This window comes from Octodon degus, unplaced genomic scaffold, assembly GCF_000260255.1.
Source record: "Octodon degus isolate 3935 unplaced genomic scaffold, OctDeg1.0 scaffold00001, whole genome shotgun sequence".
Classification (NCBI taxonomy): domain Eukaryota; kingdom Metazoa; phylum Chordata; class Mammalia; order Rodentia; family Octodontidae; genus Octodon; species Octodon degus.
The window spans coordinates 3,615,575-3,640,000 of record NW_004524577.1 but is presented as its reverse complement, the minus strand read 5'-3'; the positions used below and the strand labels follow the sequence as shown (position 1 = coordinate 3,640,000).

Here is a 24,426-nt window from a genome sequence, read left to right as displayed (position 1 = left end):
ACCACCACCACCACCACCACAGCCACCATCACCATCACCACCACCACATCACCATCACCACCACCGCCACCACCATCACCATCATCACCACCACCACCACCACCACCACCATCATCACCACCACCACCAACACCACCACCACCACCACTGCCACCACTACCATCACCACCACCACCATCATCACTATCACCACCACCATCAGGTAAGGAAAAAGTGTACCTATGACAGCCCAATTAAAGCTCTTCTTGGAAATTTTCCCTAATAGAGGCAAAGGGACAAGATGCCCGACGCCTAGAGCCTCTGGGAGAACTGTGAGTTGTGGGGTCATGTGAAGCTTTTGGCTACCTCTCCACCATCACACTAGGAAACCACTTTCAGACTGAGGTCATCGCAGAGGAAAGCAAAGCAGAAGTGAAGGAATGGAAGTCCTTTCCAGTGAGCCCTTCCGCCACACTCTGCCAGGCTGACAAGTGACTCTGGCATTGGAGCCAAAGTGGGTTAGGATCCCACCCCCCACTTCCCAACTATGTGGCTCTGAGCAGGCAGCTTTGTGCCTCTTTGCCTTGGCTTAATCTGCCAGGAGCATAACATCAATACACTTTGCATGGTCAAGGGAACTAAAAGCATTTAGAAGACCGAGCGAGTGTCCGGCACATAGTGACTGCCCGATGCACAGTAACCGCTGGCCGCCTCCTGCCTTCAGACATGTACGCTCTCGAAAACCTTTCTAGGCTTAGACTATTATTTTTTCTAAGTCATCAAATAGTCCTTCATAGGAAGCGTGTCCAGAGGTGGGATTCCCATGCCACCACACCCTTAATAATTTATTAAATCCCACAGCTGAAATATACACATATTTGGAGGCACAGTGGGTGAGATGTCACCTTGGGGAACGTGTGTACCATCCGCAAAATGCGTGGGAGTGAACCATGTCAGATAATTGTCGAGGCATGACAATGTAAAACAAGTGACTTCTGCTAATGATCCAACTGCAGACAGCGACAAACCCAGCCAGGTGAGCAAGTGTAGAGGAAAGGCACCCAGCCCCTCTGGACACAGCCTGTTCAGCCATCTGAGCTCAGAGACCCTGGTCACAGCTGGCCACCCGCCTGAGTCATTCTCCAGCTGTCAAACACTGAAAGAAATAGTAGCCAGGTAGTTGTTGATAAGTGACATTTCTGTTGAAAAACAAAAGAACTAAGAGGAATAAAAAATGTAATTCAGCTCTGCAGAAGGAGGGGAGAGATTTGTGTGTCTTGTATGTGTGTGTGTGTGTGTGTGTGTGTGTGTGTTTACTTTTTGTTTTAATTTTAGTGAGATAATGTCTCATTAGGCAGCTTGGGCTGGACTCAAACACATAATCCTCTTGCCTCAGCCTCCTACATGCTGGGATTACAGATGTGTGATACAGGCCCAGCCCTAGGAATGACATCTTCATCTGTCATGGCATCTGTCACCCGCCCACCTTATCTCCATGTGTGCTTCTCGCAGTAATTATGCACAAACTCTCCTATGACAGGGTGGAGAGGAAGGGAGGCGAGGTCCTGCACAGAAATACAATGAGGGCATGGGTCTCTGAATCCGGAAAGCACACTCTGGGTTTCAGTGAATGAATGGAGTGGATGAAGTGCGGATGGCTACCAATGGTGTGTGCATTTTGAGGAATCCCTGAGTTCTTAAGAAGAGCAGTGGTGAGCGCAGTTACCATTATCGCTGCTGGTGGTGGAAGAAATTAGAGGAAGAAGTCTAAGTAGGTCAACAAAGCAGAAGAGTGCGGAGCTCTGACATGGGGGCCACAGCGGGGCTGTAGGTGAGCTGTTCAGAAGCACTGGGCTCCACCCGGAGGCAGGAGGGCTGTGGAGGTGCAGCTGGGCACATGGAACTGTCCGTGACCAGCTCTTTTCTGGTGGCAGAAGGAACCAGTGTTGGAAAAGCACAGGTTGAGATAGCAAGGAGAATGAGACTAGATTAGAACTGAAGCTCTGCTGAGTGGGAGTTAAGGAAAGGGTCCCCACTATTGCTACCATCTGTATTGGAGCATCAGATCTTACAGCTTTTGCCCCAGGGGCGCTTGGAGCTTACCCTGACCCCTCTCCAAGGCCTCTCCCTTGAGTGGGTGCAAGTGGGTCTTCCTAAGTAAGGTTCATCTGTCAGGGGCTGCTGCAGCTGGAAATGTGTCATATGAAAGAGAGCAGGACAAGGCTACAGTGCCTAACGCAGTCAAGCTACCTCAGCTTTGAGAAAAGCATCCTCCCTGAGCAATTTCAGTCATTAGTTGCTGAGCAACCTTGTGTCTCACGATACTAACTTCACAAGAGTATACATAAACACCTCTACTGTTTCTGCGCAGGTCCTTTGCGCATCAGGTAGGCAGGCCCCCACATGACCTCAGCTCTCATCTCTCCTCTTTATTCCTAAATACCCTTGCTATTTTCTCCCAGGGACCAAGAGACTAGTGGATCCCTCCAATCTACTTAAGGGGATATTCCAGAGCATCTGCTGGGTTTGGGTCTGGTCCCCAGGAATTCCTTCCTTTGGGCTTCATTCAGGATGAACCATCTCAAGCTCCAAACTTTGCTCTTCTCTTAGGTTGTGAGTCTTGATATGTCTGGAGGCTACAGGGCCCTGATGACCTACCAGCACCTTTACGAGGGCTCAGTGAACACAGAGGAAGATGTTGTGTTGTGACCACTGTCATATTAGGGCCAATGGGGCAAAACTAGGTTCTTCCTAGTTCTCTCTCTCTCTCTCTCTCTCTCTCTCTCTCTCTCTCTCTCTCTGTCTCCCCCCCTCTTTGGCTTTTATGGTGGACATCAGTCAGGTCTCCTTGTGGAGTTTTGAAATCCTCACCCACAGCTATGCTAGCATCATAGGCAGAGCTGCAAGGCCTACCGGAGGCCCCACAGAGCCTACAGACAAACCCCAGCTTGCCAAGTCAGGCAAATCCAAAATATTTAGACTTGAAGCTCACAGAGTTTTGAGCCTTTTTTCTATAGGGTCTGCAACAAGAGGTCAGAGCAAGTTGGGAGAATGAAGATGGAAAGGGAAACCAAACGGAGATGCCCGTCTCTGGAGGCCCGCTCAGCTCCCTGCAGTTCGTATTCCGTAAGCTAGCGAGTCCACACCCTCTTCCTCAGCTAGCTGATTTTCTGTCACCTGGAGCCATGAAAATCTCTGAAATGTGGCCTTACCTTATTTAAGCAAAGGAGGGAGAACAAGTATTCCTTTCTTCAAGGGTGGGAAGCTCTCTGGCCTTTTACAGGTGGCTTAACTATTACCTCAGGACCGTAAACACATACGCTGAGGCTAGAATACTTTAAGAATGTGCTAACAAAGTGTGAGGTTTTCAGGTGATAACATACTCTTTTTTAAAAAGAATTTCAAATATTAATGTATTTTTTATTTGGCAGCTGGACATGATGGCCCATGCCTACTGTCCAAGCTCTTCCAGAGGCTGAGGCAGGAACATTGCTTGAGCCCAAGAATTTGACAAGCGCCTGGGTAACATAGAAAGTTCTGGGCTGGCCAGGTAGCTCAGTGGATTAAAGTGCCTGCTTAGGCAGACGCAGGGGTAGGAGATTCAATCCCCAGTCAGTGGTGCCGGCCCCGCCCCCAGGGGGCGCTGAGACAGCGATGATGGCTCGAGCCTGTAATCCTAACACTTGGGAGGCTAAAAACAGAATCACTATAAGTCGGATCTGTGTAGTGAGACCCTATAGACCCTGCACCAAAAAAAAAAAAAACAAAAAAAAAATCATAGAAAGTTATTTTTTTTGGAAAAAAAATTATCATGTACAACATGTCAGTATATGCATTGTGGAATGGCTAGCCAGAGATAATTAATGTATGGATAACCTCATGTGATTCTTTATTTCTCCCCCCCCCCTTTTTTGGTGGGGGGGACCAGGAATTGAATTCAGGCCCTTGTGCTTGCCAGGCAAGTGCTTATTCTACTGAGCCACCTCCCTGGCTCCTCTTTCCCCTTTTTTTGATAGTGAGAACACTAAAAATTCACTTTTTAAACAATTTTCTGTTTGCTGTTATTAACTACAGCCACCATGCTGGACAACAGATCTCTTGGCCTCGTTCCTCCTAACTAAACTGTGACCAACCCTTCTCCGATCCCCCAGCCTCCGGTCCCCTGTGTTCTGCCTCTGAGCGTAACTTCTTTAGCTCCCATATATGAGTGACATTGTGTGGGGCTCTGTCCTTTTGCGTCTGACTTTTCACTTCACAAACATCCTCCAGGTTCAGTCCAATTGTTACAAATGATAGGCCCCCCCTGCCCATTCATGGCTGAGTAATTTTCCATCATGTTTGCGGGCCAGTCTCTTTAGCCATTCATCTGCCGGTAGACACCTGGTGATCGTGGCTAGCGCTTCAGCGAGCACATAAGTGCAGGGGTCTCTTTGTCACGCTGTCTTCAGTGCCCTTAGACATATGTCCAGTAGTGGGATTACTGCTTCATTGAGGCACCAGAAGGCAGAGACAGGAAAGAGCTTACAGCTCCATGAAACAAAGCCCTTTCTCCTGGAGGGAGACCTGGGGCTGTGACTGAAAAGAATTGGCTTCTCTTACCCACAAGCGCAGGGAGCAGAGTGTCACCCTCTGCAACAGCCCCCAGCCTAGCAACGGAACACAGCTCCCGAGGAAAGCGAGCAGAATGAAGGGAGAGGAGATGCTCAGCTCCGTGGCTGATAGAGCACCCAGCGCCTGCAAATGGTTAAAGACGTCACTCTTCTCAGGCCCTGCTTCCCTTTGGCATCTCTGCCAGGGTGACTGGAAACGTGTTCCTGGCCCGAGGTTTGGCTTTCTTGCATTCTACATGAGCCCTGAGGAAGTGACAGTGACCTGTGCTTCCTGGGCGGCACCAGCACAGTGAATCAGCCTGTCCTTTGGACTTTGTGGGACCTGGCTCAGCAAAAATCCCTTAGGATCGGCCAAAGTCAAAGGGTGGAGAGGGCTGGCTTCTGACCCTTCTGGGCTTGCCTGGCATTTAGAGGATCAAGTCCTCTTGGACTAAGTCCTTAGGCTCTTGTCCAACACAGAGTACGTGGAGGGCCACCTGAGCAGCTCTCCTTGAGAGAAGAGCGACTATCTCCATGCTGACTGAGCCTGACCCTATTTCCTCGTACTGTTCTGTACAGAGCTGGCTGGGACTTCTGGTTATCCTTCAGTTGGCCTTAAGCAATGCATAGTGGTCCAGCTGAGGTGCTGGGGATAGTCTTTGAAGGCCGCGTGAGTGTTTCCCTGGTAACAACCTACACCTGCTGCTCTTTAATGTGAGCTGGGTCAAGACAGGACAAGGAGCCAAGGCTCCTCACCGCCATCTGGGATAGAGCCTTGAGATAGAGGCTATGACTTCCTGGGGCTTGAAAGACTACATCAGAGCTGAAGCACCGGACCCCCCAAAACACTGGGTGCTATCTCTATATGGCATAATAGTATAATGCAGATTACTCTCTCTGCACATCCTCTCTGCATATGGTGGAGGTAAATGTAGGCCGCCCCCTAGCTCAGCTCACAACGGTCACCTACTTCCCACAACTCTCAGTCAATCCTCCTCAAGCCACTCCCCTACTGAATAAAAACCGGGTGAGGCCCTGGGTCGCTCTCTTTGTTCCGGGAAGCCATTTCATGGCTTGACTCCCCGATGATTGAAAATATAATTTAGTGTCTTTATTTTCGCCGTGGGTTGCATTGTAAGTGGTAGATTGGAATCAACTCGATGGGAGTCCTATAATGTAACTTCGGGATGATAAATATCGGCTTCTTGGGCCGAGACGGGGACCTGGAAGTGGCTCCTACCAAGAGTGGACTAGAGGTGGCCTCTGGGGGACTCCATGTGGAGTAAGGGGCTGCCCCCAGGAACTGTGGCGAATGGAATCTGAAGCGTAGTGCAAGCACAGAAACAAGCCACAGCCAAGGGGTAGCGCTTGCAATGGCTCCTTCGTCCAATGTTTCTGCAGCAAAAAGCTATGACCAAGTTGCTCCCGCACGCCTATTTTGTAACCTTTAGTGACCCCACCTAACAGATGAGGAAACAGTGGCTCGGCGGTGACGACGCTTGAGCTTACCTGCAGGCCTGTTAAGTTTAAAATCCACGGAGATAACCTGGGCCTGTGGGGGCTCTCGTGGGCTCTCCCACTGAGATTTGCTAAGGATGAGAGAAGTCCGTCTCCCAAAGGGGCTGCCTGCTTTCAATCAGAGGATTCCTGGCCCACGGTGGGAGCGGGCTCCGTTATCCGCGATGTCTCCTGCGTCATCTCAGCTCTCCAATCCTACAGTCGCTGCCTTAATGAACCTCTCGGCGGCCCCGTGCAGTGCAGCTCCCCCAGGGGCACGCGGATGTGTGGCCTCCCACGTAGCTGGGAACAGCACCTGCACGGGCGACCCAGACCCGGTTCCAGGTCCGAGCAGGCGCAGAGAGGCGTCCAGGGAGGCGCTCCCAAGTCTCCGCTCGCTCGGCGGCCGCGCTTCCCGCCGCGGGTCTCGGCTCTCCTAGCTTGGCGCAGGCCGGCGCAGAATCGCTCCTGCGCGCACAGCAAACGTCCGCGCGGTCCAGGCCGCCGCAGCCGTGCGTCTGCGCTGCTCTTCTCCGTTCTTGTTTCTCTTTCCACACGTTGCCGATTGCCTCCAGGCCTTCTCGCTGGCTGCTCCCCGCGCCACAGCTTTCTTCCTCCAGGGTCGCAGAGAGCACCCGCTGGCCTCTATCCATGGAAGGCCGCAAGAATTCCCACAGAGATTAAAAATAATAGTAGAACTGCTGTCCAACTCAACAGCCCACCACCCAGAGTGCGTGCTAACACCAAGATACGGAATGGACCTGTGTCTGTCATCAGATGGGGCAGGGGCAGGAAACACGTAGGTGCGCCGTGGAACACTGCTCGGCGATGGCCAGGTGGAGTCCTGGGCCGGCAGGTAGCTCAGTGCTCTAAAGCGCCTGCTTAGGCAAGCCCACGGCCGCGGCTGGACGCCTGCCACATGCCATACCAGCCCCACCGCCAGGGTGGGCTAAGCCACACACACACACACACACACACACACACACACGCACGCAAAACGGTGAAGTCCTGCCACTTGCAGCGAGAGGGAGTGGCCCGGAGAACATAACGTTAAGTTATATGTTAAGTTCAATAAACCAGCACAGAAAGAAAACTGCCGCGTGGTGCCCCTCCTATATGCGGTGCGTAGGGAGAGGAGGCGAGGGCAAAGAGGACTGGTTTATGGAGCAAAGCCACAGCTACAAAAAGGAAACAGGGCCGGAGCTGTAGCTCAGCAGCCTGAGTGCCTGTCTGGGAAGAGAAAGGTCCCAAGTTCAATTCCTGGTGCCAAAAAGAAAAAGAGAAAGAAAAAGAAAATATTCTGTTAAACAGATGGGTGCTACTACCCAGGAGAGTAATTACCCATAACAAAGTTTATCATATAAATAAAGATCCCTAGAAGAGAGGATTTTGAATGTTCTCGTAACAAAAGAATAATTTTTTTTCGTTTGTGTATTTGGTACAGGGTCTCACTACATAGATTGGACTCATAGTGAGCCTCCTGTTTTCAGCCTCCCCAGCGCTGGGATTACAGGCATGTGCCACCACGCCCAGACTCTTGTCACCAGCTCGGCGCACCCCAGGGGCAGGGCACTCACCCCACATGAGGGACTGCAGATTGAACCCTGGTCCCTGCACTTGCCAAAGCAGGCACTTTGTCCGCTGAGCTATCTCGTTGGCCCACACGATGAATATTTAAGCTGACGGGTCAGCTAAGCATCCTGAGCTGATCACTACAGTATACAAAGATATGCAGTTATCCAATAATTATAATCCATATGCTTAAATTTTATAAAACCTAATAAATCCAACTGTTTCTGCTCAACAGTCTCTATTACCCCTCTCCTCGTCATCCTATTTTAAATTGTGTGTCACCCCATTCATTTTACCTTTAAAAAGTGACATTTTGACATCTCACGTGACAAACTTAATTATTCTGTCAGCCCCCTGTACATGGTGCAGGCAGAGGGAAGTTTGGTTAATCTTTTACTTATGTACTTGGTACAGGGTCTCACTCTGCAGTCTGGACTGGTAGTGGCCCTCCTGTCTTGGCCTCCCTGGCGCTGGGATTACAGGCGTGCAAATGGCATGCGGTACTTCCCGAGACCGCTGAGCTATCTCCCCCGGCCAGGCAGAGGCTTCTGTCTGATTCGTGTGCTCCCTATTCTGAGAGCCCAGAGCCGTGCCTGGCACTGAGCGGATGCCTGTGGAAGCTTTGTTAAGCAAAAGGACGCCTCCACTGGAAGTCGCAGCACCTCGTGGATTGTACAATCTCTATTCCGTTTCCCTGAACTGCGCAAAGGTTGTTGGCAGCTTTGGATTGCTCTAGGCATTAGTGGAGCAGGAAGCAACCCAGCATGTAGACCAAGAGAGAAGGGAAGTAGCCAGGGAGGTGGGGAAAACACTGAGGAGGCAGGAGGCCTGGGAGGGCCGGCAACCCTGCCCTCCGCCCCCGGAGAGCCCTGTACCTGATCCGTGCACCAGTACCACAGAGACGGGACGGACATGCCGAACAGAATCCCGGGCCACGGCAGGTCTGACGTCACTGGATCTCGGAAGATGTGGAAGGCGTCCTCGCGGGGCAGCCCGCAGCTGCCGTTCTCGCTGCGGTTGCTAGCCAGGGCCAGGAAGTACTTCTCCTGCAGGCCGTCCATCCCGCCAACCGCAGCAAAACCTAGGAGGCACAGAGAGCCTCAGTCTTCCAGGACTCGGACCGGTCTGTGGCAAAGAGGCCCACAGACAGCGCCTTGAGGGCTGCTAACCCCTTCCCTTTTTATGTCTTTGGTAGTTATGCTGGATCTTGTTATGGGATGATGTTTCTAAACGGATAGCACAAAACACGGAGGATTAGCTGGGCATGACTGCGCACACCTATAATCCCAGCACTCTGGGAGGCTGAGGCAGGAGGATTGCAAATATAGGTCCAACCAGATTAAAGGCGATCACCAAAATATAAAAGCGTGACAATATTTGCATCATTGCATAGTAAGATGTAGCGATAGTTCTAGTTAACGATTTAGTTAAGTAGCTTTGAGGATGAAACGTATCTGCATACATCAGTAACGACTTTAATGTAATATAAAAATACTTGGGCTAGCTTGGTATCAGAGTCCCAGTATTACCCCTATTGCCGTGGTGTGTAGCCTACTTAATAATGGATAATTACTCTAATTATAGATTTATGAAAATAGGGGTATTTTTTTTCCCATCCAAATTCACAGGCCCTGAATTTGGGCCACGAGCCCGCGATCAGAAGCTTGCCCTGAGGAAGCACTCTTTTGCCTCTGACCTCCTCCCTGGTGTCGGTTCGTGGGGTCTGAGTGCACCGAGAGATGCGCGGCCTGAGCTAACCCCTGCCATCCCGGAGGGTCCGTCTCCCGCCCTGGGAGTGGGGAGAACTCGCACCCGCCTCCTGGGACCAACCGAACCCCACTGTTCCTTAGTGGAAAAACGGATCGACTTTCGACACCAGTCTTGATTTACTAAACTCCTTTCGGGTCAGTTTTTCTATGTCCTGTTTTGTTTTGTTTTGTTTTTAAATTTATTTATTTTATTTATTTGTGTGTGTGTGTGTGTGTGTGTGTGTGTGTGTGTGAGACCAGCTCAGCCCACCAGGGGGCAGGGCTGGCTGGCATGTGGTGCTGGGGATTGAACAGCGGTCCCTGTGCTTTGCTAAGCCTGCTCCAAGTAGGTGCCCTAGACCACTGAGTCATCTCACCAGTCCCTATGTCCTGTTTGTTTTTGATACAAGGTCTCACTACACAGTTCCGACTCATAGTGGCTGTCCTGAGTTAACTCACATTTTAGGCTATATATGTAAATCTTGTGTTTTCTTTCTTTGCCGAACCAGGGATTGAACTCAGACCCTTGTGCTTCCCAGGCCAGCACTTCCTCTACTGAGCCATCTCCCCGCCCCATCTTGTGTTTTCTGTTGTGTGCTAGGTTGTTTAGTAACTAGAGGCTGTTTCATGCAGTTTGCTAAGATAAAATTCTTTCCTCACTAATTCCTATAAATAAAGTTCGTTTCCAGAGATGACTTCAAAAGGAAACTAAATGGGCTTAGCCCCTTGCAGCCTCGGGTTATGCAAGGCCACATTTTGTGTCAGAGGATAAATGTGTTTACCAAAGTGAATGTCGTACCCTGTTTTAAAAGCCCCCCTGCCTCCTGGGCAAGGCCTTTTGGGCCTCTCCTGTGTGAGAGCTGAGGGGGGCGGGTGCTGGAGCTCAGTGATAAACGGCTTCTTAAATTCCAATCTGGTTGATCTGGTTCCTAGTCTGAGTGACCCATAATGGTGACCTTTCTGTCTCAGCCTTCCCAGCGGTGGGATTACAGGCGTGTGCCATGGCATGCGGTACTGGGGATCGAACTTGGGACCTGGCGCTTGCCAGGCAGGTGGTTAGACCACCGAGGTATCTCCTCAGCCCTGTTTTTTTTCTTTCTTTCTTTTTGCCCCTAGGTAACCAGTCATAAAACATTTACAAATAATAATTTTACCTCTTTTCAAGGTACTATACATCTCATGGGTTATATTTTATTTTGCATTAAATAATAAGAGAGCATCCTTTTTGAATTCTACCAGGATGATTTCTAATTTTAAACAAATATTCTAATTTCTTTTATAGAAATTGAACCATTCGGATTTCCTATCATGGGCAAGGGACGGAGCTCAGCGGCACAGTGCCTGCCTGGCAAGCGCAAGGTCATGAATTCAATTTAAAAAAAAAAAAAAATCCTTTCATAAAATTTTAAAAAGTAAAAATTTCCTACTCTCTCTTGAATGAAATTAAATAATTTGTGCTTTCTAGGAAAGGCATGAATTTCAGGCGCGCCTTTTTATATTAGCAGCATGACCCTGCGCAGTCACAGCCGTCCAGCGTCTGGCGGCTGTGTTCAGCTGCTTTCCTCATCCCTAGTTGTACTGCACTGCCCTGCCTTTCCTTGGCTGGATTTGCCACTCCTATCTTTCACTGTTTTCTTCCTATCAGAGGAACGAATTTTGTCGTTTTTTGCAATTCTAACGCATTATTTTGGGATTTCATGTTGGTGAATGTAAGTGTTTACAGGAGTAAACATTTACTTTTGACTTTATCAATTATGAAATGTAATGTCTCATCATTTTTTTCTAAATAATCCATAATCTCAAGGGTTTTTAATGAAAAAAACAAAATTTCATAAAAAGATTGGGGAAAATAACATCCATTAATACGCCTTATATTGTTAGCTTTGAAGTAGTTACTTAGAGTATAAAATAATGGACATTAAACTTTCTCGAATTGATATCAGCAAAGCCTTGCTTTTCTGTGAACTAAGAGACATTAAGTATTAATTGCATATTCGATACTTATATTAATATTAAAAATACTTGTATTTTTTCCTGTCATCCTAGTTCCTTTTTCCTTTTGAACAATTTCTTCCCATTTCACAATATCTATTGTACATTTTAATTTTTTTTTAATTTTTTTTTTTTTTTTTTTGGTACAGGGTCTCACTATGCGGCTCAGACTCGTAGTGGTCTTCCTGTCTCAGCCTCCCCAATGCTAGGATTACAGGCATGTGCCACCATACTTGGTCTCAGATAGCGTTTATTAACTTGTTATACTGTTTATATAACAGTTGCCTTAACCAGCCTCATAATAATTTTTGGATCCATAACTATTTCATTTTTTTGGGGGGGGTATTTTTTAGGGAAAGGTCTACAGAGTGTTCAGGGTCTCACTACTAGATCGGATTCGTAGTAATCCGCCTGTTTACAGCCTTCCAAGAGCTGGGATTACAGGCACGCGCCACCACGCCCAGTCCCAATTGCCATCTCAGTATGCCCCGGGGGCGGGGCTGGCACAGGAGGCTGGGGATCGAAGCCCCGGCCTCTGTGCCTGCTTGTAGTCGCTTTAATCCACTGAGCTATTTGGCTGGCACTGGATCCATAACTATCTCAACGGATCATTTACTATCATTTTTCAAAAATCATAACATGAGCTCTGAGTTTAATTTTGCTTCTATCCTGTGTCTTCACATAGTCCGGAAAGCTTCTGCAGCTTTATCTCAGAAATAACTGGCTAGGGGCTGGGGAGATGGCTCAGTAAAATAAGCACTTCTCTGGCAAGCGCAAGGGTCTGAGTTCAATCCCCGGTTCCGCCAAAATAAAAAAGAAAGAAATAACTGGCTAGACATCTGCCTCTGGGGCTGCAGATTTCTCCATAAAGTTCTGTCTCTCTTGCTCTATTATCTTTGGTATTTTACTTATAGAAGAAAGGAATGCGCCAGTATGATTTCTAATCTTTCTTAGTCCACCACTTCTTTCTGAATTCTTTAGTATCTTCCCTTGTCACGATCATCCAAAATTTTTCATAGTGCTTCTTCCTGTAATCTTTTGAAACAAACTGCTAATTGAATGTAGGATATTACTGAGATAGGACAAAAGAAAAAAGAGCTGAAGGAAACAGTTCCAGTGCCTGGTCAGTTCCCCCAGACTATCCGTGTGTCCACTCAGTATCTTCCCTCTCTTAGGGTGGTTTGCTTGTCTTTTCTTCCAGGCCCTTATACTCGATAGCCCTTAAAATACCACAATCCGGGGCCAGGGAGAGGGCTCAGTGGAATAAGTGCTTCCCTAGCAAGTGCAAGGGTCTGAGTTCAATCCCCGGTTCTGCAAAAAAAAAAAAAAAAAAAAAAAAAAAAAAATCCACAATCTGCAAGTTAACCTAGCAAATAAAGGGGCAGAGCCTGACCTTACTGGGAAGAAACAGATGCAAGGTTTTCAAAGAAGGTTTTCAGGCAAAACATCTTAGATTGCTGACCTTCCCCTCCCTCCCAGTCCCAGGTATTGAACCAAGGGCCTTCACACTGGCCTACCTCACCAGCTTTTAAATTTTTTTTTATTCAGAGATAGGATCTGCCTAAGTCACTAAGTTGTTTCCTAGGGCTAGGCTTGAAGGCGACATTCTCCTGCCTGGGAGCAGGTGGGAGGAGCAGCTGCCACCGGGAAGGCAGGAAGCACCTCAGATCCCCTCCCTCCAGGAGCAGAAGGCTTCAGGTCTTCAGTGAGGCGGCCACCTCTGCTGCCCTGAGGCACAGCTCGGGACCGCTGTGGCTTCCATGGGGATCAAGCCCCAGCTGGCCAGCCTGGTGAGTTTTTGTGGGTCCCTCGCCATTTAAACAAAGACCTCCGTTTCCACTGCCACAAGGAAATGAACACAGCCCAAAATGGCCCAAAGAAAGGCTGATGTGTATTTACATGTTTTCTTCTTCATAAGAAACAAAATTTTTCTCACAAAAAGTTAACAATTGGCAGTTTTGTTGCTGTGCTTATGAAATGAGTACACTGTCCTGTGCTTCTCTGAGTTTTCTTTTGAAAGACAAAAGTGGCAGGCACAAAATTGGAATGGGGTAAAAAGGGACAACAAAAGTAGCGACTGCGCCTGCGCCCTTGGACTCTTCTAGACTCTTCTCACGAACTTACTGGAGCTCCTCCCAGTGATTTGGAGGGCGCGCGAGTCAGGCCCTTGACATGTTGCCCAGGTTGGTCTCAGACGCCTGACCTTGAGAGACCCTTCTGCCTCAGCTTCCCAAGAAGCTGGGCCTACAGTGCCATGCCACCAGGCCTGGCTCGAATCCTAGCTGTAGGAGCCGTGTGATCTTGGGTGAGTCGCTTGGGAGGTAGTGCCTTTGTTTTCTAATCTAAAACAGAAAGTGATAGTAATACCAATACCAATATTCATATCAAATGTGATATCATATCTGGGTTTCACGTGTTCCAACAGCAGTTATATTTTATAGAGATAATCTCAGACACAGAATTGCCAAAATAGCACAGAGTTCTCACACACCCTACACGTGACTTTATCCTCTCGTATAACCATAGTACAGTTATCAAAACTAAGAAATTAAGTTGAGCCTGGTGGTGCACACCTGCACCCCCAGCATTCTGGGAGCCAAAGGAGGAGGACCGCAAGCTCAAGCCGAGGCGGAGCAATTTAGTGAGACACTGTCCCAGAATGGGGGATTTTAAAAGGGCGGGGATATAGTTCAGTGTGAAGGCTCTGGGTTCAATCCCCAGTAATACACACACACACACACACACACACACACACACACACACCAAGAAATTAACATTTGCTATGGTCTAAATATTTATGCCTCCCCCCATTCATATACTGAAATCCAACCCAAGATGGTGGAACTTGGGCCAGGGAGATAGCTCAGTAGAGTAAGTGCTTGCCTAGCAAGCACAAGGTCCACAGTTCAATTCCTGGTACCAGCAAAAAAAACCCCAAATGTGGTGGAGGCTTTTGGATGCAACTAGGTCCTAACGGTGGAACCCTTCTTAAAAGGCTAGTAGAGGGCTGGCTAGCATTTCCCACATGAGACACAAGCATGGCTCACTGCACCCTAAAACTGCTGGCCCTTCGACCTTGGACTTCGCGGCCTCCGGAGCTCTGAGCAGTGCTTGTTGGTTAGAAGCCCCCCACCGTGCGATATTTTATTATAGAAGCTGGATGGACTATGACAAAATGGGCACAATACTGCTAGCCACTATACCTGTGCTAGGACTGCTCCAGGCTTCACCACTAATGTCCTTCTTCTCTTCTGGGGTCCAGTCTTCCTGGCCACATTGCATTTGTCATTTGTGTCCCCTCCATTTCTACCTCTTCACCTACCTCTCCAGAGTAGATGTGCTTCTACTTCCTCCCTCCTTCCTTCCCTCCCTCCTTCCCTCCCTCCTTCCCTCTTTCTCTGTCTGTCTGTCTGTCTGTCTGTCTGTCAGTCTGTCTTTTTGAGACAGGGTCTCCCTGTGCAGCTCAGGCTGGCCTCGAGCTCACTTCGTAGCCCATACTGGCCTCCAACTCCCAGTGGTCCTCCTGCCTCAGCCTCCGGAGCGCTGGGATCACAGGCCTGCCCACTACACCGGGCCTCTGTTTCTGATGCCCCTGACTCTGGAAGAATACTGGCTAGATGTGTTGTGAATTGTCCTTCAGTGGGGCGGTCTGGTGCTTGCTCCTGATCACGCTGAGGTTATGTGTTCTGGGCCGGAACAGCAGAGAGGTGATTTCACGTCCTCCTGGGCCTCCGATCAGGAGTTCGTGGTTCCCTCGTGTCTTGTTCGTGGCAGTTAAGGTCCATACCTTAACCACTGAGTTATGGGGGTGCCAGGTCTGTCCGCTAAGTGGCCCTTTTCCCCCTCTGTAACCAGTAAATGCTCGGGCTGCAACACCTGGGACATTCTGCAAGCACCTCATCTTTTTCATTCCTCTCACCCACTATTTTGAACCCCAAGACTCAGGTTTAATAATCTGCAACCATTATTATTCTGGATTCAAATGGTGATTCTCCATTACTCATGCCCAATCTGCACAGATTAATTGGAATTCTTCTGTAAGAGCTGTCCCTTCACAGGCCCTTTTATTTACAATCATTTATCATATCAGTGCCAGAAGAGACATTTTTACAGATAGAATAGTAAACTTCCAGGAGCACACAGTTGTCTTCGAGCTAACACAACCGTGCCTCAGGCAAAGGACCGCTCCAGACGTCCCCGCCCCACCCCCACGTGTGGTATGCCCTCTGGACACTTGGGGCGGCTTGTTCCAGTGATGCAGGAGCAGGGTCCTGCTGTCATCCACTGAGCCACCCCGGCCCCCGGATTCCACTTACTGTAGCCCATCAAGGTGAAAGCCCCTACGAGCATAATCCCAGTCTGCAGAGCGTCCGTGTAGATCACAGCGGCCAGGCCACCTGTGGGAAGGAACGCAGAGGTGGGCGTGGGCAGCGAGACCCAGGACGCGCAAGACCCCTGAGGAGACAGTAATGGCAGCCAGTGCACCAGCTGTACCACCTGGCTGTGCCCCTCATGCTGAGAGGAAGCTGGTTTTGCTTCCTCTTACCCAGGGCCTGGGCCTGTGACTTGCTTTAGTCCACGGGGATATGAAGGAAGCGGGACCGCGCAGCTCCCGGCCACACCCTCAGCAGCCCTGGCCCCCGCTCTGGCTCTCACGCTGCCCTGGCCCGAGGAAGCCTGGCCTAACCCAACCGAGGCCGCTGCTCCTGCGGAGACAAAGCCTGGCCCACAGCCCCAGGTGGCCACCCCCCGTGTGAGGAGCACCATCTCGTTCCCGCCAGCGTCCCAGATGCCACCTGTCCAGTGAAGCCACATGTGACTCGTAACCAGCCTCCCAGCACCCACGCAGCCGAGGGGGAGAGGAACCACTGCTGCTTAAATGCCTAAGTGTGTGGGTGGTTTGTTCTACAATTTGTCACTGAAGCAGAAAGTGACATTTGGGCCACAGTCCTCAAGCTCCAGAATAATGATCTTTTAACATGGCAAAAGGCGGGGAGGACAGACTTTCGAAAACCCCTTGGACTTGTGTCACAAGGTCACGTGGTCTGCCTGAGGGGATTCTGCTGGGCTTGCCACCTGGTAGAATCCTCACAGGGACAGTAATGGCAGCAGATCCATTGGCATCTGGACAAAGCAGTCTTCCCGGTCTCTTCTGCTCCTCCCTCTTTCCCCCTTCCCCAGGGGACGGGACATCCTTCCTAGGTAATAACATTTACTACAGGACACGTCACAGTGCAATTTTAAAAAGCCATCCAAGTGGGTGTGGTGCGCTTGACCTGCCCTTGCTCAGCAGGGAGGGCCTCTCGTGCAGGGGCAGGGGCCTGCCTTGGATGCTGGTGCTCGCTCTGCGGTCCTCGGGGGACTCAGCCAGAAGGTTCCAAGACCCTGAGGCTCAGGCTGACACCCACGTCGCCCACCCTCTCGTCTCCACTGCTGTGTGCTGGGCACCCGGCATCATTTGCCTGGCACCGTGGTGGGCGTTTCATTCCACCAGTCCCCAGAGGTCTGCTGAGTGGCCAACGGGTTCTGCGTGACGGACCCAGAGACCTCGTGGAGCCCGCGATCTGCAGGAGGGGAGGAGACGGCCCCCACACAGGGAAAAGACAGAGGGAGGAAGCTGGAGCAGATGAGAATGTAAGTATTAGCAAATGGTTCCTTATGGAGGCGCTGTCTACGTGGGGCACTTTTCTAGGATACACGTCTGAGGGAGAAAGGTAAGGCCGCCAAGCTCAGGCTCCCTATGGCGATCGCTGATGCTGGAGGCCTGCCTCGCGTACGTGAATGCGCGCGTGCAGAATGTAGCTTCTAAGAAGCCCTGACTGGGCAAAGCCTCTACGCAGGTGTGAGCATCTCCACAACTCCTCCTCTCCCTGGATAATGCCGAGAACTCTTACCAGCCGTGGGGATGTGACACGGTTTCACTAATGAGGTCAAAGCGCAGAGCAGCATCAGGGTGCGCCGGGAGAAGACCGGTCGGCCCCTCCCGCCCGTCGCCTCTCCCGCCCCCGCCCCCGCCCCCGCACTGTCCCGCACCGTCGTCCGTACCCGCCACGGTGTACAGAGCCGTGATGGCCAGCAGCCCGACGATGGCCAGGTACAGGTCCAGGTGCAAGGACTGCTGAATGAAGATGGCCCCTGCGTACATGTCTACCTGCGGACGCGCGGGATTGACAGGTGAATGCACGCGTGCACGCACGAGTGGACGAACGCATGAAAATGTGCGGCAAACTTTTGTCAGGATTCAACGCAGATCCTGACAGATACAGACGAGCCATTATCATCATCATCGTCATCGTCATCGTCATCATCATCATCATCATCATCATCATCATCATCATCATCAGGGTTCATCTCATCCCAGGTCTGGGGTCTCAGACCCTCCCCAGGCACACACAGGGCTTCCCTATGGTCCTCCAGCTCCAACCTTGGACCTCCTGCATTCTATGCTCCATACCGCCACTCCCACGGTCCCATCACTGTCACGCTGGCCTCCTCTCCCCCGTTAGCATTCTTGAGCGCGGCCCCGTTGCCCCGGGGTAACCGCTGAACACAGGAGGCGGTGCGGCGTGCCAGCCACGCTTCAGGGTCTGCCTGCGTCTCGGCCCCACTGCCTTTACTCACTCGGATTCCGGGTCCTCCATGCTCTCCCGGAACACTCCCCATTTCCCAAGATGCCGTACTCACCCAGGCATCCAAGCTTTGGCCTGCACTGGTCTCCCCCCAGCCCCCATCTGGAAGGCCAGTCCCCCTGTCCTCCACCTGGAAGCCCTCCGGAGTTGGGACTTGCCCTGCAAGGATTTCCTTACACCCATAGCTGCCCACCAGACTGCAAGTGAATGCCCCCACACAACTGCCCTTTGAGCTTGAGGCTGGAATTGAACTGCTTATTGTCTTGGATTGCGTGGAATTCCTTCTGCCTCCTCCCCAATCCTCCTCTGCCCATAGGACAAATTCCTCCCAGTTCCAGCCTGCAGCCTGAGCCAGACCTGCTGAGCAGCGTGTGCTTCTGTCCTCAGCCACAGTCCAGGAGGTCTGGCCAGCTGAAGGGCAAGGAGAGGCAAGCCCTGCTGGTGTCAGTAACTCAGCTAAGAGCGGAGCACTGCCAGGTCACAGGGGGAAGACCCGGGTCCCAAGCGGGGCTGTTGGAACCCCCGCAGTGACCCTACCCGCTGAGTCCTGGAGAGGGAGCCCTTGCGTCTGCCTGGCCTTTCTCACGTGTCCGCTGTCCCTGCTTGCCCTCTCCCGGATGTCTCCCACCTTCCTCTAACACCCTGCCCCAACTGCCCAAGAGGAGGGAGGGGGATGGGCGGGAGGCCCAGCAAGCCGCTGAGGCAGCAGCGCAGCCAGGCCAGGTCCCTGCCTTACGGAGATCTTGGTGAAGATGTAGATGAACAGGTAGAGCACGGCGAGGGTGATGGAGATCCTGTTGCCGCCAAAGCGCTTCCTCAGGTACTCGGGCATCGTGGTGACCTGGGGACAGAGCCCAGCGTTCAGCCCCAGGTGACTCTGGCCCTGTGGCCCCGGCCACCGGCTCCTCCCATCCCTCTTCCTCCCCAACTCAGAAGCACAAAAGTTCTTCCTGGGCTTCTCAGTGGGAGATAAGAAGAATGGAGAAAATGGAGACGGAGAAGTGGGGTTCTGTGTGCCAGCGTGTACCCCACTGTCACACACACGTCGAGTGTGTGCATACGTGTGCCCCATCCCAATTTTGCTGTGGCTGGTGTGATTTTTTTCATTTCACCTTTTATCTTTAAGCCAACTTTTTTATTTAAACAAATTGTCTAAAAAGGAAACTTTAAACCACCAACATCAATGGAAAACCAGTCTTCAATTTAAGGGAATCCTCAAAAAAATAAATATAGGAATATACACATTTCCTGGGATAATTTTATGATTCACACATATGAGCCCACATTAAGCCTCTAGAACATCATAGACATTTGTTCTACATGCTAACACTCTTGGCATATTATGCAATTTTAAATTCTCTAATTCAAAAATATCTAAAAACAAATATACTTCTCTGTTAACATACCATGTGCAACAATACCCCATAAACTAACATTCTCATTGCTTTCTTTTCTTTTTTTTGTATTTTTGGGAAGGGTCTACAGGGTGTTCAGGGTCTCACTACTAGATTGGACTTGTAGCGAGTCTCCAGTTTACAGCCTCCCAAGAGCCGGGATTATAGGTGTGCGCCACTATGCCCAGTCTCAATTGCTGTCTCAGAGTGCCCTGGGGGTGGGGCCAGCACAGCAGACCCGGGGATCAAACCCCCAGCCCCTGCTGCCTGCTTGCAGGTGCTTTAATCCACTGAGCTATTTGGCCGGCCCTCATTGCTTTATTTTCCATGTAACATGTTTCACTTGATGTTTGACAAAATGTAAAATAAAAGCGCCTATCGGGTTGTAAGGCTTAAACAAAATAAAAATACAAGAATGATAGAATAACTCATTTATTTTCTCTTCTCTTCTAGAAACTTACTGTTGCCCATCAATCTCTGGGCCCAGAAACAAATTACTCTTTATTTAAAGAGAAAAGGAAAGGCGAGGACCAGAGAGGAGAGGGCAGGAGAGAGAGGGTGAGAAAGAGGGATTGAGAGAAGGCTCTTCAAGCATTAAGGGCAATTCTAGCTCCAACATGAGATTTTGCCTGTAGCCCTCCTGATAAGGCCACAATGCAATGCACCTCTTGCTGTCCCCCGTAAGCACGGACAATTATTATGTATCAATTAAACATAAAATAAAACACTTTAGGCAATTTAAACTGAAAAGCAATGCAGAAAAGCATAACTTTCCCACGGGATCCAGTGTTCTCGGCCCCATGACCCTCACCCAGCATCCTCTCAGGGGTTTCTATTTGTCCCTGTTCCAAACTTTGGGAGGCCGTCCCCACTGTAATCCTGGGGGCTTCTCCCCAGGAGCAGCAGGGAATTCTGGGAGCAGAACCTGCGAGCACGCAGAACCTTCAGTCAGGCGAGACTGAATCTTGCTAGCTGCCTGTGCTGCCGGTGGGACTCGGGGTGGAAGGCGCACTGCCCTCTGGAGCACCAGGGCCCGGTCCACGCTGCTGAGAACCCACAGTTGAGTTGCATTTTCCCTGCCCTTGGCAACATCCTCTCTCACTTTCCTTGGCCCTCTGCACCTCCACGGCAGGGGAGCAACTCTGGGATTGTAAACCCGCAAGCGATCTCCATGAAGTCCCAGAGCTGGGACAGGGAAGAGCAGGAGCGCTAACACCAGCAGGATCCAGTTTTCTGTATTTGTGGATGTGTTTGCAGCACCGGGCTGCGGCAGCTGGAGCTTTTCCACACCTAACCCAGGAAGGAGACCAACTTTGAGCTTTTAACAGAAAATGCTCCCCCTCGAGTTTCTTAGTTGGCTGGGTAACAGTGCCTGTTCCAGTTCCTTTGTTCCTGTCTCTTAGAAATGGGTGGTCACTGGGATGCCCAGCTGGTCACTATGATGCACACTGTATAAGCCAATGCCCGACTGCCAAGCCCTTCTGCCCCTGCACGACCTGCTTGCTGATCCTACGTAAGCCCTGGGCCACCAGAGATTGGGGTGTCCTTTCGGTGCTTTTGTTTGTCGCTGCAAGCTGATGAGTGACAAACCACATATTTGTTTCAAAGTCAATGATAAAACCAGAAAAAGCAGGCGGGAGAGACAGGGAGAGGCCTGATAGACCTGCTTCAGGAATTATAAGCTGCTGATAATGGAATCTAGATGTTCAAAAATGTAAAGGTAAGAATGGAAACACCACTGGAAGAAAAGGCAGGTAGAGGGCCAGCCAAATAGCTCAGCGTCTTAAAGCACCTGCAAGCAGGTGCAGGGGCTGGGGTTCGATCCCCAGGCCAGCCTGGCCGGCCCTGCCCCCAGGGTGTGCTGAGACAGCAATTGAGACTGGGCGTCATGGCGGCGCCTGTAATCCCAGCTCGGGGGGCTGAAAGCAGGAGGATCACTACAAGTCTGATCTAGTAGTGAGACCCTGAACACCCTGTAGCCCCTTCCCTAAAATACAAAAGAAAGAAAAAGAAAAAAGAGAGAGAAAGAAAGAAAAAATGTCCAACACCACTGATGTCCAACACCACTGGTCATTTGAGAAACACAAATTAAAACAGCACTGAAATTCCATCTCACCCCAGGGGACATGGCTGTCATCAAGAAGTCAATGGAGAGGCTGTGGGGAACAAGGAGCGCTTCTCCACTGTTGGTGGGTGCAGACTGGTGCAACCACTGTGGAAATCAGCGTGGAGACTCCTCCAAAAGCTAAGATCGGAGGTCCCATTCCACCCAGCTAGTCCCCTTCTGGGTATTTTCCAGAAGAACTAAAAGCATCACACCATGGCAATACATGTGTATAGCAGAATGATTTGCCAAAGATAACTCTTCTAAACAACTCAGATGCACATCAACCAAGGAATGGATAAAGAAGGTGTGGTATTTTTATATAATGCAATATTACTCAGCTATAAAAGAAGATAAGCTCAAGGCTCTTATAGGTAAGTGGATGCAAATGGACCACATTCTTAAGTGAAATAAACCAGATCCACATGTGCAAACATCGCACTGTCTCCCTGGTGTGAGAAACTGAAAGGGAAAATGAGATCTAAAATGTACAATAAGCAGGGCTGGGGGGATGGCTCCGCGGAATAAGTGCTTCCCTGGCAAGAGCAAGGGTCTGAGTTCAATCCCTGGTTCTACAAAAAAAAAAAAAAAAGAAAACGGAATAAGTGCTTCCCTGGCAAGAGCAAGGGTCTGAGTTCAATCCCTGGTTCTAAAAAAAAAAAAAAAAAAAGCAAAACTAAAACTAAAATGTACAATAAGCACAAGGGCCTGAGTTCAATCCCCAGTTCGGCCAAATAATAAATAAATAAATAAATAAAATGTATAATGGGGGCCTGGGGAGATAGCTCAGTAAAATAAGTGCCTGCCTGGCAAGCGCAGGTCCTGAGTTCAATTGCAAGTACCACAAATAAATAAATAAATAAAATGTATAATGGGGGCCTGGGGAGATAGCTCAGTAAAATAAGTGCCTGCCTGGCAAGCGCAGGTCCTGAGTTCAATTGCAAGTACCACAAATAAATAAATAAATAAAAATGTACAATGGGTATTGGGCAATGGGAAGAAATTGTTCAAAAGGACAAAGGAACTAGGATGGGGGAAAGGAAAGAAGGGAAAAAGGCAAGTCAGTTGCACTATTAGAGTTTCTTAGGGCCGGCCAGACAGCTCAGCAGATTAAAGCAGGCACAGGGACCAGGGTTCGATCCCCAGCCTGCCATGCTGGCCCCTCTCCCATAACACGCTGAGACAGCGACTGGGACTGGGCCTGGTGGCACACGCCTGTAATCCCAGCGCTTGGGACGCTGAAAACAGGAGGATCACTACGAGTCCCACCTGTGTAGTGAGACCCTGTAGACCCTGTACTAAATACATACATACATACACACATACAGTCTCTTAGTTCACAGAAAAGGAAGGTTTGTGCTAATATCAGTTGGAGAAATTTTAATGTCCATATGTTGTATTCTGAACAACTACTTTATGGATAACAATACTAATGGGTTGAGGATATAGCTCAGTGGCATAAGCGCCTGCCTGGCAAGGGCAAGGTCCCGAGTTCAATCCCTGGTACCACAACAACAACAACAACAAAAATGTTAGATGATAAAACTCAGTGTATTAATTACTGTTATTCTCCTATTGTTTTGTTATAAAATTTTCTTTTACCTTTTTTCCACACAATAAAAAAATAAAAATGAATAGAAATATAAAGGTATTCCATGTAAAATTAAGCTTTGATATATTTGAAATTTTTTACATACTGCAATATGGGGCAAAAAAAAAAAAAATGAACTCCAAATATAAATGGACATTGTTTTAAAATAAGAAAAACCCACATGTCCCGATTTGCTAATTTGCTGCAAGGCCAGCCGAGCGGGGCGTGTCAGTGGGGGGAGCCTACCAGGAGGCTCAATCGGGCCTGGGAGGGAGAGACGCTCTCGGTGTCGGCAGGACAGCTAATCCGAGAGCCAGCTGAGAGCTGCGGTCCCCACAGACACAGGACTAAGACTCTCCTGGACCCCGGGACCCCGGATCGCCAGCACTGATGAGGCCCTCTCGCCGGCGAGAGCCTCCTATCACTGACCTCGACCTCAGGTTCTACCCAGTGCGAGTGGCTGCGTCCTCACCCGCAGAAGTTTCTCCAGGGAGGCTGTCCAGGAGCTGTAGACATTTGTGCTAGAGTGACCGAGAAGACACTTTCGTAGGCTGAGCGGGGTCCTGCAGGCTACGACCCCGGCGCTCCGGGGGCTGAGGCGTGAGGGCCGCAAGTTCCAGCCCAGTCGGGGTAATTTTGCAACTGAGCAGGACCCTGACTCAAAGTAAACCATCCGGTAAGGGGTGGGGGTGGGAATGTAGCGTGAAGGCCTGACGATGAGGCCACACAAGCACAAAAGGAAAGCAAAAGCTGATTTGTCAACAAACAGAAGACAGAGCGGTGGGGCGGAGGCGGACTGCACAGAGCCCTTCTTGCCTTGGATTCTCCCTGGTGCTCAAGAGGGTGCTCAGGAAGTGACAGAGAACCCGGAGCCTGGTGGCCCTGCGCTACAGCTCCCAGGCAGGCCTGGCCTCAGCAACCCCTGCCTTGGCAAGGCTGCCTGCTAAAGGGACACCCTCTGCCGCGCTGGGGCGGCCGGGCAGCAGCACATGCGGCCAGTTCAGGCGCCCTTGCAGCTCTCGCCCGCCCGCCCGCCCGCCCGGTGGCTCCTGGCTGCTCCCGGGACGAGGCCCGGAGCACGCGTCCTCCGCCCCAGCCTCACGCCACGCCACGCCCCGACGCGCTCGGCAGAGCCCTCTCCTCCCTGCGACCTTCAGCCACGTGGAAGCAGCGCCCCCACCCAGCCCCGGCTTCCCCTCCTGGCGTGGAGGGGGCGTTGTCACCCCCGCAGCCTTCGGGTGCTCCAGCCGTGAGGCGGGGAATCCCCACAGTAAGAAAACAGAGAGGGTCCCTGCCCCCCTGGGAGACTCCCAGCCCAGTGCGGGGGGGGG

The 24,426-nt window shown here is 50.5% G+C and overlaps 1 protein-coding gene across 1 annotated transcript in view; it reads right to left on the bottom strand.

Annotated features, from left to right (window-relative positions):
* Slc5a11 (solute carrier family 5 member 11) overlaps positions 1-24,426 on the bottom strand; it is a 67,366-nt gene that overhangs the window by 19,395 nt on the left and 23,545 nt on the right. The window contains exons 6-9 of the mRNA XM_004622895.2: positions 18,743-18,847; positions 17,423-17,528; positions 15,694-15,774; positions 8,513-8,718 (exon numbers count right to left, since the gene is read on the bottom strand). Coding sequence (XP_004622952.1) covers positions 8,513-8,718; positions 15,694-15,774; positions 17,423-17,528; positions 18,743-18,847 — 498 coding nt within the window. The remainder of the gene's footprint in view (positions 1-8,512; positions 8,719-15,693; positions 15,775-17,422; positions 17,529-18,742; positions 18,848-24,426) is intronic.